At 38.4% G+C, this 16,207-nt stretch overlaps 1 protein-coding gene and 1 non-coding gene across 6 annotated transcripts in view; one reads left to right on the forward strand and one right to left on the reverse strand.

The window, feature by feature from the left end:
- The window catches only part of BABAM2 (BRISC and BRCA1 A complex member 2), a 401,061-nt gene that overhangs the window by 111,716 nt on the left and 273,138 nt on the right, over positions 1–16,207 (forward strand). For all 5 annotated transcript variants that reach the window (XM_039238505.1, XM_039238507.1, XM_039238509.1 and 2 more), the window contains exon 5: positions 10,102–10,296. In XM_039238505.1, coding sequence (XP_039094436.1) covers positions 10,102–10,296 — 195 coding nt within the window. The remainder of the gene's footprint in view (positions 1–10,101; positions 10,297–16,207) is intronic.
- Positions 10,794–10,900, reverse strand: LOC120235945. The gene has a single exon (XR_005529546.1). It is a non-coding gene; the product is annotated as a U6 spliceosomal RNA (small nuclear RNA).

Consider the following 16,207-nt stretch of genomic DNA (forward strand, 5'->3'; position numbering starts at 1 on the left):
CATGTGTCTGTTGGCCATCTGGATGTCCTCTTTGTCATTTGCAACTATCTTTTCCCATTCCACCAGTTTCCTTTTAGTTTTATGGATTATTTCCCTTGCTGTGTAGAAGCTTTTAATCTTGATGAGGTCCCAATAGTTCATTTTTGCTCTTGATTCCCTTGCCTTTTGGGGATGTGTCAAGTAAGAAATTGCTGCAGTTGAGGTCAAGGAGGTTGTTTCCTGCTTTCTCCTCTAGGGTTTTGATGTTTCTTGTCTCACATTCAGGTCCTTTATCCATTTTGAGTTTATTTTTGTGTATGGTGTGAGAAAATGATCTAGTTTCATTCTTCTGCATGTTGTTATCCAGTTCTCCCAGCCCCATATGTTAAAGAGGCTGGTTTTTTTTTCCCCGTGGGATACTCTTTCTTGCTTTGTCAAAGATTAGTTGGCCGTACATTTGTGGGTCTAATTCTGAGTTCTCTGTTCTATTCCATTGGTCTGTGTGTCTGTTTTTGTGCCCATACCACACTGTCTTAATGATGACGGCTTTGTAGTGGAGGCTAAAGTCTGGGATTGTGATGCCTCCCGTTTTGGTTTTCTTCAATATTACTTTGGCTGTTCGGGGTCTTTTGTGGTTCCATACAAATTTTAGGATAGTTTGTTCTAGTTTTGAGAAGAACGCTGGTGCAATTTTGATTGGGATTGCATTGAATGTGTAGATTGCTTTCGGTAGTAATGATATTTTAACAATATTTATTCTTCCAACCCATGAGCATGGAATGTTTTGCATTTCTTTGTGTCTTCTTCAATTTCCTTCATAAGTTTTCTATAATTTTCATCATACAGATCTCTTACATCTTTGGTTAGGTTTATTCCTAGGTATTTTATGTTTTTTTGTGCAATTGTGAATGGGATCTGTTTCTTGGTTTCTCTTTCTGTTGCTTCATTATTGGTGTATAAAAGTGCAACCGATTTCTGTATGTTGATTTTGTATCCTGCAACTTTGCTGAATTCATGAATCAGTTCTAGTAGGCTTCTGGTGGAGTCTGTCAGGTTTTCTATGTAGAGTATCATGTCGTCTGTGAAAAGTGAAAGTTTGTCTTCTTCTTTGCCAATTCTGATGCCTTTTATTTCCTTTTGTTGTCTGATTGCTGATGCTAAGACTTCCAGCACTATGTTAAACAACAGTGGTAGCCCATCTTCTTGTAGGTCCTCAAGTCATTTTATGGGTCATGCTCCCTCTTATCTGGGATTCTGGTTTCAAGATGATGATGGTCACAGATAGGAAGGGCAAAAGGAGCATAAGATTTCACCAAAGTATTTACTGAGACCCATTTTCCAACACAATTTTTTTTTCAGATAATATCTTAGGTAAACAAAACCAAAGCAAGAGCCAAACCAAACCAAACCAAACCAAAACCAGAATAGTAGCGGTATTCTGGTTAAAGCAGGATTTGAAAGGTCTGGAGTGCCTTCTACTCCTCCCTCAGTAGCCCTTGAACACAGGTAGCACGTCACCTTATTTCACCAGTGTATATTCAGTTTACTTGTCATATCCACTTCCTAAGTAGGAGTGAAGATTTAATCTAACTACTTCTAGGAGTACCTTTAATAGCTCATATTAATTCCAGAAATGGCCTTAGATTGGATGTCTCCTTACTTGTTTATTTGGATGTCAGAGATTTGTATCTTTCCAATGAGCTTTTCTATACTTCCCAGAACCCACTGAGTTTTCAAAGACCGTCATTAACAATAACTTCAAAATATCGTGGCAACAATCTCAGACCTCAGACTCAATAGGCCCTGCTTATAAGGATGAAGATAGTAGAATATTTGAAAATAAAGCCACTGAGGATTACAAAATGACCCTATTTAATTTTTTTGTGTTACCAGTATTTATTTCTGTGGTACCCTACGAATTCTGGTGGAGCAGAATGCAACTGCAGGGTATCTCCCCTTCCACCCACCTGTTTGTTCTTAACAGTTGAATTTTCTCAAAAATAAAATGCAGAATATTAATTACAAGTTAACTACAAGAGATGTACTTGTGAGTGCTGTGTTGGCTTTTTTGTTAGCCACATGACTATAAATGTGTGGAGGGTAGTTGTATGGAGGTAGGCATAGACTTGCTCTGTGTAGACCCAAAGTTAGCTTCTCTTAATTCAGTTTCCCTGTCACCCACCCTTAAACGTCATGCTATGTTAACTCTACTTTAGGAAGTTGCTGTATTTTAGAAAAGTATAAAAAGTTTAAAATAATTTCATTTCAGCTATTTTAGGTGATGTGTTAGAGGGGATATGAACACAGTGTAGACATTCATTTTTGATAATATGTGGTCCTCTTACAAATAGGTCAGTTAGAAAATTTATTTCTATCTTTTGTATCCTCTAGATGAAGTGATACTTAAAAAATTCATGCTGTCCAGTTATAGCTCTGTTAGAAATGTAAAATGTCATCGGTCATTTCCTAAGACTTCCATTCAGAGGAATGCAACACAAAAGAATTTTGGTTGAGAGAAGCATAATGAATTCTTACAACTGTTGCCATTACATTATAGCATATTGCAGTAGCTTTCTGGAAATGTTGTGTGAGGTTTGGAATTTAAGAAACAGTTCAAGGTTACTTAAAGCATATTTATCTAGGGTTAAGTGATGCAAGATTTGTTCTCCAGAAGGCTGTGGAACTGGGTAACTTCAAGTTGATAAAAAGCGACAATTGAAGTCTGTCCTCATAAAATTTGTAAATGGCAAGTAGAATTTCTTAAACTTGAGATTGCAAAAACAGTTTGAAATGAAGCATTTAAAGTACACTATTCTACCTTTTTAATGTTTATTTGTTTATATGAGAGAGAGAAGGATGGAGAGTAAGCATGGGAGGAGCAGAGAAAGAGGGAGACAGAGAATTCCAAGCAGGCTCCGCACTGTCAGCACGGAGCTTGACACTAAGCTCGAACCCATGAGCCGTGAGATCATGACCTGACCCGGAACCAAGAGTCGGACGCTTAACCAACTTAGCCACCTGGGCACCCCTAATGTTTTAAATTTGTAGTTTTCCATTATGAAAGTGTGTGCATGTGTTATTTTTGTGCACATATACACATTTATATAAATATGTATAACCATACAATTAGAAAATTTGGAAAATATAGAACATTAGGAAGAAGGAAAAAAGAACTTTTCTAAGTAGCTCCCAACTGTAGACATCAGTTGTTAACATTTTTTCTAGTTAAATTTTTTATGCACAGATGGTTTTTGGTGTGTAGGGGCTCAGGAGGGGATGGGGACAATCAAATTAAGATTATAATGTATATGTAGTTTTCTTTCTGTCTTCACTTAACATTTTGCCAGTATTTAATAGTATTTTCTATACTCTTGCACAGTATTTGTAAACATATTGGCTGCATATTATTCCTTTGAATGAGTGTAACAGTTTTTCAACTATTTCTTATGAGGCATGTAGGTTATCTGCAGTTTCATGATATTTTAAATGACTGTACATGTTTTGTCTGTGATGCTTTCCCCTTATTTTTTTCTTAGATAGATTCCCGGAAATAGTACTTCTAAGAGGTTTTGAGAATGAACACTTTTATGATTCTTGAAAAAAACAAACTGCTATATCAATTTTCACTCTCATGTGTAAAAGTGTCCATTAGACTGTATCCTCACTAGCATTAGCTGTTTGCTTAAGAAGTAATGGGCTGGCCAAATCATGAGTCCCATGAGAGAGCAAGGAACACTTTATGGGGCCAGGGACCTATCTTGGAGTAAACGTCAGGCTGCTGAGTTCAAATTAACACCTGATTCAAGAGAGGTTAGTTGAACCATGGGAGCCATAGTATGTAGCTTTAAGGAGTGGGGAGAAGGTGCACAGTTAGCAGAGCTAGAGGTGATCTAGGAATACCCAAGAAGGGCCAGATGTTGGTGCCTTACACAGTCCCAGCGTGGCACTCTCTTGGGGATAAGTCTAGTCTTCTTGGGGAATGGAGGAATCTAATAATATAAGCGGTGAAGGAGGCTTAACTTTAGTTGTTGATACTCTTTTATGCTATTGGGAAAGTGCTGTTTCTTTTACCATGTGTACATATTATTTTTTCAATGAAAAGTTAGTTTACAAAAAAGAACCCAGAAATATTACATTTCTTTGATTATTAATAAGGTTGCATACTTTTCATATGTTGTTAATCAGTTTTGATTTCTATTTTATCTAAATGCTAGACAGAGCAAAATTTCGTAATATGAAGTGTCAGGTAAAATTCCTTTTATTAATGGAAATTTTTTGTTATGAGATCTATTTTTTTTAAAGACAGATTTTTCCCCTTAGATTTCTTTTCTCTCCATTAGTTACAGTGATGGGTCCCAGGGCTCATTTGGTAATTTGCTTGTTTTTCTCCTCTCTCTCCCCAAAGATAGGAACTTAGTACATTGTTTCCCAACTTTTTTCACTGATTGATGTGTCTAAATTTAACTCAGTATGGCTGAGAAGCCATGTTTTCAGTAAGTGAAATGTGAATTGAGGGTGACCAAGGCCTCTGAAAACAATATCCATCACTATGTTTCTGACATAAGGAAGCTGTAAAGAAACTGAGGATTGGTTGGGCATGTTCAAGATTGTGGGACCATTGCTTTGGGATCATAGGTGTGCAGTGGAGTGTGTTGATGAGAGAGAAATGTGGGAAGGTTGAGAGTCCCGGGAGCAGGAATATCGCTTAAGTCAGGCAGCCTCGGCAGGGCAGCCAACGTGGAGAATCCTGAATTAGCACCAGGTGTGAGATGGGTCATGGCTGTTGAGAGGCAGGTACGAACTGTTTGGTTAGCAGCCGATGTTTCAGGGAACTGAAGAGAGGATTGGCAGATTTACACTCTACATTGTTGCTTGTCTGCACTTGAATTATCACCAGAGTTAGCCAGCCTCTCTGGTTAACCAGTCTTTAAAAAGAGCTGACATCACACCTTCCCTGATTTGCTTCATCAGTGTTTAGTGAGAGTGAATAAAGTGTCATAATAATAATTCTTTTGCTTTTGTCTTTTTTACTTTCATTGTATTTTATTGCTTTTTTCTAATGTGTTTTTCATTCGTCATTTTTTTTTAAAGTTCATTTATTTATTTAGAGAGAGAGAGTGTGTGCACAGGGCAGGGGCATAGAGAGAGAGGGAGAGAGAGAGAACCCCAAACGGGCTCTGTGCTGTCAGCGCACAGGTGGATGTGGGGCTCGAACTAGGGTGTGATCGTGACCTGAGCCGAAATTGAGTTGGCTACTTAATGGACTGAGCCACCCAGGCATCCCTCATTCCTCATTTTTGAAATCTTTTTTCTCTTTTCTTTTTTCTTTTTATGGCCATCCTCATATCAGATTTTTTCTTTCATGCATTACCAAAAGTAGAATAAGAACTTAGTATATATAGAATTATACGTACTATGTATTTTATCTATCTATATCTATAGTAATATAGACAGAGGTATTTATTTCTCTTTTTTCTAAAGAGGCCTCTTAATTTATTCCTTGAGCTGCACCATCCCACTAGCCCCTATCCCCAGGCGCTGGCCTGCATGCTTCCTGAAGAAACTTTTGGGACATCTAACTCGACTCAAGAGAGCGGAAAGTGCCAACATCCTTCATTGTTAGACTGTTTCTAAAATATGTCCTAGTGTTAGGAAGTGATCACAATCTTGTAATATCTTCTGTGTTCTCTTCTAAACAAAATGGTTCCAACCACAAATTACCTAAGTAAAAATGGTCATATAGCAATGGTGGGGAGATTTTTATCTTGTTGAGCCTATTTTTACCTCCCCTGATGAGGATGTTTTTTGGCTAAGTCATTTCCCAGTCAAGTGTGCACTGAATGGCCAAAGAGGTCAAATGCATTTCCATATATTGGGAGATTGCATTTTAATGGAAAGGGACTTGTTGGCATATCTTTATGCATTTAACAATTAGGTTGAATTACTTGACGTGAATTCAAATTGGTAAGAGATGTTTGCCAGCTTATATGCTTTTAGAATTTTCTTTCTTTTTTTAAATTGTGGGATATAGGCTTGTAACTTTCCACACAGCTAAAGAAAATGATAAAGTTGAAAAAAATAGAACTTTAAGCAACTAAAGTTTTTTCTTTTTGTCCTTGAATAGGGACTTGACTCCTTGACCAAGAAATGGAAGATTGCCTGTTTTTCTTATTAATATTTAGTGATAAACTCTGGAAGAAATGTATAGCAAACTACATAATGATCATTAAAGTTTTGTACTGTGTTGTTATATCCTATTGGTACTTTGTGTTCTTGAGTAGCTTAAAAGGAATTTTCAGAATCTTGAAGTCAAGAGGTTTGCCAGTGAGAGCTTTGTAGTCTTCTTATCAAATCAGTTCATAGTTAGGGCTGTCTTTCATTCACTGTATGATGAAGATCATTTTCCTGTCTTTATCAAGCCTTTATTTGAACTACCCTTAAGACCTAAATAAAAGAACATTTTGTGATTCTCCATTGTCATTTAGTGCCTGTAAATCAACCCATTCAGTAGACCAGAATAATTGCTGTCCTTTTAAAGAATGCATTTCTTTACCTTTCGTTTGTTTTCTTTTGATAGAAGACTTTTTTGGTGAGATTAGTTATGGTACGTGACTATTGGTATTATATAAATGAAACATGTCAAAATTTAGAAGATTGTATAACTCAGTGAATCAGTATTTTCCAAAAGGCCAAATCATGATGGTACAAAATCATACATAAGTAAATGATATGTTCGAAGTGCAGGATAGATTGATGGAATTTAATGTAAGAGCATGAAACTTTTATGAATATAGTTTCAGCTTCCACACTGTAACTAACCTTTAAGAAACTACCACTTGTTGAGTTTTGGTATAGTATCCAAGAAGAATCTATCCAGAATTATTTGTCAAGGCTATTAAAATACTCCTCTCTTTTTAAAGTACACATATGAGTGAGGCTGGATTTTTTTCATCTACTTCAGCCAGAACAACATATTGCAACATTGAATGTAAAAGCAGATATGAGAATTTAGCTCTTTTATTAAGCCAGACATTAAAGAGATTTGCAAGAATATAAAACAATACTGTGCTGTTTTCTTGAAATCATAGTGATTTCATTAAAAATATTTTCTATGTTAACAATTAGTAGGTTTTTTAACATGAATTAATAAATATTTTTAAAATTTATTGGTTTTCATTTTTAATACGGTAAATTTAATCCCTATAATTCATATAAACAGAAGCTCTTGGTGTTCTAAGTACTTTTTTTTTTAAAGAGCGTAAAAGGTTTCCAAGACCAAAATGTGTGAGAACCTGTAGTGTAGTGCTTAAGCAGGGACTTGGAGCCAAATTGCTTAAATTTGAAACTCAACTTTATTTTTTTAATGTCTCTATGACCTTGGACAAGATATTGAACTACTTTTTGCCTCGTGTGTGAAGGTTAATATAACTTGTAAGGTTGTGTTGTGGACTAACTTGAACGTATGAAAAGTTCTTAGAATTTGTATAGCACTTGGCAAGCTATATAATTATCACCTATTGAACATTTGTAGTATAATAGGGGTTCTCCTTTATTGATGCTAAATTTCTAGAGATTGAATGTTTTGGGGGTATTAAGGTGGTCTGTTATCAGTAGAGTCCTAGATGCCTCCAACCTCTTCTGTAATTCTTTTTCCTCCAAGTTAGTGGTTCTTAGCCTTTCCTGTGCATTCGAATCACTTGGGAAGCTATAATTAAAACAAACACCCCAATACCCCAGACATACCTCAGATTATCCCAGTTGAACCAGAATCTGGAGGTGTGGTAGGTGTTCTCCTTGCTCTTCAATGCTGCTACCAAGGAAATCGTCATTCCCTTTTCCCTAAAATTCTCCAAATATATGATTTAATATTCACATAAATGATTCTTCGAGCCAGGCACACTCCCTGTAGTACTCCGTACCCTGTCAGTACCAGTTACAGATTCATCTCGGTTCTCCCGGTTGCAACTGTCCTCTCCTCTGACCACACGTCCCATCTTTCCAAGGCATTCTTTTCAGTATTTCATCTCCAGCAACTCTTGTATTCTATTCGTTCCTATGTTAGTAGTTATCAAGACCGTTAGTCTTCATTCAGCCAATAGCACTAGCTGTAAGATTAACTGCCAGTGTTACTGCCAGACACCTACTGATTGACCTAATTGGAGGAGCAAACCTCATCCTATTGAGCATCAGCCTAGCAGGCTTTTATTACATTTGTCACTCTTATTCTACTTACTGTCCTTGGATTTGCAGTAGCCCTAGTTCAGGTTTATGTATTTTCCCTATTAGGTAACCCTTCCCCCATGTGGTAATACCTCATGACCCACAAAACCCAGGACCATTGGTCCTTCTACCCTTTCACTACCCCCCCGCCCCACTCCCTTATAAACTTGCGTGGCTTTTTCCTGACTTAACACCCATGGTCCATAATTATAATCATTCTTTTGCAAACCCTCTAAGATCTTTTGCCTCTCTTTCTATTGTGCTTTTCTGGCAAAGTCCCAAGCTTTGTTAAATCCAAATTCCTCTCACTTCACCTTTGCACCCAGGCAGTGGGATTTATGCTAATTGGTCTCACTTAAAAACCATACCTCTAACCCCAGTGGGGCTTTTAGTGCTATCTGGAATTCCTCCTACATTTCCCCAGTACATTTATTCTTCTGAATGACTCTTTCAAATGACTAGTTCACACTTTCTTCTCCAATATCATTTCCTTCTTCCTGACTCCCAGCTGATGACCGTCCTTCCTGTTTCAAGGAGAACATACAAGCTCTAAGGAGAGAAGTTGGCGACAGGCTCCTGTCACCTCACACAACAACCTGCCTGCGCTCCTACTCCTTCACTTGGCTCTTCCTCCTGTTTCTGTCAATGGGCTCTCTGTGCTCGTTTCTAAAGCCAGCCCTCTCAGAGATCCCATCCCTGTCTACCTATTTGCTTTCTTTCCTTCTGCTCTTTGGACCCCACCCCCATAAGTCCCCCCTTTCTCTACATGGACATTCCAGCAGGCTGCAAATCCCTGAGTAGAACTTTCCCTTGACCCCACACTCCCCTCTGGTTACCAGTTTGAATCATCTATACTAGCTATGTGCAGTTTCTACCCATTCTCTCTTGAACCCTCGACGGTCACACTTTACTTTGTCAAAAGCGCCTGTTATGGATGCTATTGATGGGTGTGTCACTGGACCTAGCGGTCAGCTCTCAGACCTCCGTACTCACCGTGTCAACACCATTTCACACAGCTGATCACCTCTTTCTCCTTGAGCCACTCCTTTCACTAGGCTTCTGAGATACATGCTGTTTTGTCCTCAGTAGCATTTATTATCATCTGATGTAGTTCGTTGTTTGTTGTTTATTTTGGCCACTAAAATGTAAGCTCGTGGAGAGCAAGGGCTTGGTTTGTTTTCTTTACTGCCTAGAACAGTGGCTGATTCTTAATCATAGGCATTTGATAGCTGTTGTTGAATGAATGAATGTGAGCTTAACAAGGACTGTATGCTTACCAAATCTCTCCCCCATTCCCACCTACTTTCCTGGTCGGCAGCCCTCACAGCCATTTCCTTCCTCTCTCTCAACCTTGTATTTCCTAGCTTATTTTCTCTCTTCTCTACTCCATTCCTATCATTTCTAGATCAACCCATCATCGATGTGCTTGTATTTCTGTGGGGCTCCAGTGTTTACAGAGCATTTATTTATATCTGGTATTATAGATGCAGATGGTCCGTGGATCTGGGTTGAATGATGTTAGCATATAATGCTGGATTTATGTGCAGGTTGAAAAAAATTAAAATTGTAAAAGAATAAGAAGGAAATTAAGTCTCCCAGGACTAAAATGATGATGTTCTAGGGTATCTAGGTTTCTTGTTTTGTTACTACCCTGCTTCACACTTCACTGCCTCCTCATGATGGAATCCCTCCTTGATTTTCTGCAAGGATTTTTCAGAGACAGGAGAAGTCACCAAGCTCAAAAGACCTTCATAACTTAAGTTCTGAGTTTATCGCTAATTAAGCATAGTCTGTTCCTCTTAGATTTTCATCACTGTTTTCCTCTATGTTGATGTGCTGGTGGGATACTGGATTTGTATGAAAATTCCTTTTCAACCGGTCTTTTATTTATGGTTTCTGCAGAACCTTGCCTCCTGGAATCCTTCAAATCCTGAATGTCTGTTACTTGTGGTGAAGGAGCTTGTGCAACAGTATCACCAGTTCCAGTGCAGCCGCCTCCGTGAGAGCTCCCGCCTCATGTTTGAGTACCAGACGTTACTGGAAGAGCCACAATATGGAGAGAACATGGAAATTTATGCTGGGAAAAAAAACAACTGGGTAAGGATTTTCGAGAATGGGGAAAAAAAGGCACTTTGTCTGTAATAAAATAATCAATTCGAATGTTCATTTATAGTAACCCCCAGCCATTTCCCTAGACAAGCGTGGTTTTGGTTGCCTGTATACTTTCTCATAATTTAGAGTTTGAAGGGACTTGAGTGTTCCTCTGGTTCATTATGCTTCTCAAAAGTCATCTCCTGGGAAGTGTGTAGAATTTAGAGTCTCACCCCTCAGCGCCAGGTGTTCACACGTCAGAGGTGGAACTTCAGGACCTCCCTGTAGAACAGGCCCCCTTGGACCAGAGTCTGGTGCGGGCCACACAGGCCACGTTTTGAGACACAAGCATCCCCTCCTTTTCAATGTAAAACATCTCAGTATCCCAGTCAGATCAGAGAGGTCAGCAACTCTGGCGGTAGCTAGCTTGTATGGACCCTTTTATAATCTCCTTTTATCATTTTTCTACTTTGTAGGATCTTTTTATGTTTATATTTAGTTATAAAATTAGGGAACGCTTCACAAACTTGTATGTCATCCTTGCCCAGGGGCCATGCTAATCTTCTCTGTATTGTTCCAGTTTTAGTGTTTGTGCTGCTCAAGGGAGCACTGTCAGATCTTTTTAAAATGCAAGTCAGGTCATATCTCTCCTCTGTGCAGAACTTTTATCTCCTGTCCCTTTCTCGAATGGCAAAAGCCCATGGACGTGAAAAGGCCTTACGTGCTGCCGTCACCACCATACTCTACCCATCCTTGCTTCTCTCACTTCATTCTTTTACTCTCCCGCCTAGAACTTTCCAAGTCCAGCCATGCTGACACCCTTGCTGTGCTGCAGACACACAGGTGCGCTGCTGCCCCAGGGTCTTTGGATGCCTTTCCCTCCTCTACCTTCTTTTCCCTAGATATTCTCTTGGCTGATACCCTTCCTTTATAGTTTTTACCCATGTGTTATAGTCTCTATCTGCCTATATTAACACCCCGCTTTAAAGCAGCTTTTTTGAGGTATAATTTACCATAAATCTACCTGCTCTAAATGTACAATTCAGTGATTTTTAATACAGTTGCCAAGTTGAGCAGCCAGCACACAGCCCTGTTTGAGACTGGTTCCGTCACTCCAGTGAGATCCCTCACACCCGCTTATGGGTGATTCTCTTCCTACTCCAGCCCCAGCAACTGCTAAACTACTTTCTTTCTGTATAGATTTTCTTTTCATCCATTGGTACCCTACAATATGTAGTCTTTTGTGACTGGCTTCTTTCACTTAGGATAATATGTTTGAGAGTCTTCCATGGATCACTGGTTCATTTCTTTGTGTGGCTGAAGAATATTCCATTAGAGACATGCCACATTTTATTTATCCATTTACCTGGTGATGGACATTTGAGTTGTTGCCACTTTTTGACTATTATTATTATTTTTGATGCAAAAAGGTGGTTTTATTAAAGTATGGGGACAGGACCCATGAGCAGAAAGAGCTGCTCCACTTTTTGACTATTGTGAATAATGCTGCTATAAACATTCACATGTGAGTTTTTGTAACACCCCTTTCTTAAATCGTATCTCACACACCCCCACCTTTTCTCTGCTCTACTTTTTTTTTTGCAACTCTTTTTAACATGTAATTAACATGTTGTATTAATATATGTTGCTGCATAAAATAATCATTCTAGAATTTAGTGGCTTAAAACAACAACATTTATTATCATAGTTTTTGTTGGTCAGGAATCTATGTAGATCCTCTGCTTCAGGGTCTCTCATAAGCTGAATTTAAGGTATTGACTAGGGCTGCAGTCACCTCAAGGCTCAGCTGGAGACAGATCCATTCTAACTTCATTCATGTGGCTGTTGGTACCATTCAGTTCCTTGTAGGCCATTGGATTGAGGGTCTTGGTTCAATGCTGGCTTTTGGCTGGCACCGCCTTCAGTTCCTCACCTCTTCACAAGGCCTTCCCACAGTGCAGCTCAGAAGATGGAAGCTGGCTTCACCAGAGCAAGCAAGCAGGAGAGATCAAGAGTGTCTGAGCAAGACAGACGTCATAGTCTTTATAATCTAATCTTGGAAGTGACATCATCTTTGCTGCATTCTATTTAGTCCAGTCCACATGCAGGGAAGGAATTACCTGAGGTGTGATACCCGGGACCATTGGGAGCCATTTAGAAATAGCCTCCCATGCTCATTTATTATGTTTATTGTTTGTGCATCTCTCCCCACTGGCGTGTAAAATTTCATGAAAGCAAGGATCTTTGCTCTGTTCACTATTGCATCAGAAACACCTGGAACAGTGGCGACCACACTGTTTACATTCTATAAACATTGTTGAATGAATGAGTTAATAAAGTTGAGTTTAGTTAAACAATAGAATAACTTTCAGGCTCCCTTCTCTGCGTTTGTTCTTTCAGGTTTCACTTAGCCTTCCTTTTCTTAAGTTAAATATGGCTCCTCCCCTTTTATTCTTCAACCTTTTCTTAAAGCACATGTTCCCAAGGTCTTACACATGATTATTGCCTTTGAATCAGTAGGTCTCAAATTTATTCTTGTAACAAACCATCTTGTTTGTTCAGTCCAAAGTTTAAAAAAAAAAGATTTTGTTTATTTTACTGTGGTAAAAGACACATAAAATTAAATTTACCATCTTCACCATTTCTGAGTATACAGTTCAATAGTGTGCAATATTTGCCTTGTTGTGCCACAGATTTCTAGAACTTTTTCATCCTGCAAAATTGAAACTCTATACTCATTAAGTACCAATTTCCTTTCCTTCTAGCCCTTGGCCACTACCTTTCTACTTTCTGTATCTTTCATTTTGAGTCTTTTAGGTTCTTCAAATAAGTGGAGTCGTGCCGCATTTGTCCTTTTGTGACTGGCTTATTTCATGTAGCATGATATCTTTGAGGTTCACGCAGGTTGTAGTTCGTGATAAATTGCATTCCTCTTTAAGATTGCATAGTGTTCCATTGTTAAGTGTATATACATTTTGTTTATCCACATAAACAGTGTCCCGTTGATGAACATTTGTGTTGCTTCCACCCCTTGGCTATCGGGAATAAAGCTGTACTGAGTTCTTTTAATTATATCCCTAAGGATGGCATTGCTGGGTCATCTTGCTAATGTTATCTTTACGTCTTAAAAAGCTTCCTTACTTGTTTTCCATAAAGGCTGCACCGTTTTCAGTTTCCACCAAGATTGCAGAGTTTAAGTTTTAAACTGTTGATGATTTTGAAACAGGAATCTGTTCACAAGGAAAACTTTGTTTATCCTCTAGTCCTAGCATTTCTTCTTATTAATTAGTCATCATGATTCTCTTCTCAAAAACAGATGTTAGGTTAATTTGGCATGACTTTGTGGTGAACCTGAGTTGTCTTTAGTGCTGATAGACTCATTTGAAAATGGAAATCACTTCAAACTAACTGGTCTTTAATTTTTAGGATTTTCCTTGCCACCCAATTCACCCTTTGAATATTAAGGCTGAATTTAAATATATCCAGTTTTATGGCACTTTTTCTGATCTAAAAAGTTAAAAAAAATTTTTTTTAAATGCTTATTTATTTTTGAGAGACAGAGCATGAGTGGGGGAGGGGCAAAGAAAGAGGGAGACACAGAATCTGAAACAGGCTCCAGGCTCATAGCCTGACACGGGGCTTGAACTCACAAACCGTGAGATCATGACCTGAGCCGAAGATGGACGCTCAACTGACTGAGCCACCCAGGCACCCCTGATCTAAAAAGTTTTAAAATTATAGTTGACCCTTAAGCAACATGGGGTTAGGGTCACCATCTTTCTTCCCCTCCCCCATGCAGTAAAAAAATCCATATATAACTTTGGACTCCCCCAGAACTTAACTACTAACAGCCTACTGTTGACCAGAAGCCTCACTGCTAATATAAGCAGTCGATTAACACATATTTTGTATTTTATATGTATTATGTACTGTATTCTTATGATAAAGTAAGCTGGAGAAAAGAAGAAATTAAGAAAATCATAAGGAAGAGAAAATATATTTATAGTCCTGTACTGTATTTATTGAAAAATATCTCCATGTAAGTGGACCCATGCAGTTCAAACCTGTGTTCAAGGGTCAACTGTATATTCACTGGCCCAGCTAATACTTGACTTGTGGTCCATGTAGATATTAAGGTATAAATTCATTTAAAGCAGCTACACAGTTTGAATTTATAGTGTTTTAAAAACTTTGTGTTTAATGTTACTGATTCTCCATTCTTCACTTAAAAAACCTGCTGCTATCCTCTCCTCATTTTATTTTGATTTAGTATTTTAAGTACTTTGTAAGCATAGGGCAATGGTATGGATTTAGGGGAAGTAAAGAAACTGAGAATCCCACAACAAGGCAAGGTGGACAGTTAAAGGTCAAGCTTACAGCAGAGCAGGGCTAGGGAACCTAGTAGATGTGGGAGCTGAGACTATAAAAGTAAATATATAGGAGTATGAGTTTGTTACTGGCCAAGGAACAGAATATAATGGGTCTTGAGGGATGAAACACACTGAAACTTGGCATACTGGTTCAGGAATGCATTAAAGGACAGTTTGCTAATGGAGTCCAAACCTAGACCAAGAATCTGGACAAGAAACACAGGACCCTGGCAGAAAGAAAGGAACTTGATTTTGAGCCAAGAGTTTCTGAATCAGGGACTGTATGAGTTTTCCTATTGCTGCTGTAAAAAACTGCTACAAACTTGGTGGCTTACAACTACACAAATGTATTGTGTTCTAGTTTTGGAGCTCAGAAGTTGAAAATGGGTCTCCATGGGCCAAAGTCAAGGTATCGGCAAAGCAGTGTTCCATCTGCAGGCTCTACAGGATTCTATTTCAGGGTACTTAAGAAAGTGGCAGATGTGCTGTCAGAGGTATCTTTGAGAAACTGTGGAGAAGCAGAAAGATTCTATAAGACTGTAGAGAGTAAAAACTTAGTGGAAATTTTGAAAAGAAGTGACACTCAGGTCTTTAGGTGGATCATTTGCAGGCATTTAAATAAGAATGCGATAGTTGGAACAAAAGTTGGGTAACCAAGAAATAGTCATGGCAATTTATTTTACCCTTTTAAGGAAGGTGGATGTCATTGACTTAGATTATCTCATTTTTCAATAAAGCATTCATTCTCCCATAAAATTCTACTGACAGTATGTTCCTTTCTTAGGCGTTTGAATATGTGGAAGAGCTACACCTAGAAGACTGGATATATCTCTTGTCAGCCGTCAGGTGTCTTGTGGAATGTCACAGGGCTTTTCTTTTGGGCCTGTTTTGCTCACTGTTTTATTAGGATATTGAAAGGGACACTTTTCAAGTTTTCTGATAACACAGAGTTTGAAATGGTAGTACAAAAGACTACAGAATCTATTTAAAATCATTTTTATATTTTTATGCATTGTAATGCTGTACTACCAGACCACAAGATGCAATTTTAATAGGGCTAAGCCGGTGCAGGACTGATATACATTTATGGAAAATCTACTCTGCTAGTTTTGGGCTAAAAGGGCAGTATACCAGTCATAGCTTTTGCTTTTGAAGGTGTTAAAATCCAGTGGAGAAGACTCTGTATATACTCGTAAAAAAATGAAGTAGCAGTGCCAGGTAGTTGTTTCAAGTGGAAGTACAGCCTGTATAAGAATTTAGAAGGCCCGATCATTGAGGAATGGAGTGACTATGGAAAGCTGTCACGATGAACTGGAACTGGCCAAGCCCATAGGGGACAGTGGACACAGACAGCATGATAGGTAGAGAAGGTCAGGGAATGGTTGGAGAATAACTTAGGGGCATGACATACATGGGGAAGAAGAATTGTAAGCATGCATATATGACTGGTGTACTGATCAGTAAATCCCATCTATCATCTCTTACTGGAATATTGAAGCATGAAGACTTTTGTATGAAATATATCGATGTTTATTAATTAAAACATT

The sequence above is a fragment of the Hyaena hyaena genome, unplaced genomic scaffold (genome assembly GCF_003009895.1).
Source record: "Hyaena hyaena isolate Hyena2069 unplaced genomic scaffold, ASM300989v1 scaffold_140, whole genome shotgun sequence".
Taxonomy (NCBI): domain Eukaryota; kingdom Metazoa; phylum Chordata; class Mammalia; order Carnivora; family Hyaenidae; genus Hyaena; species Hyaena hyaena.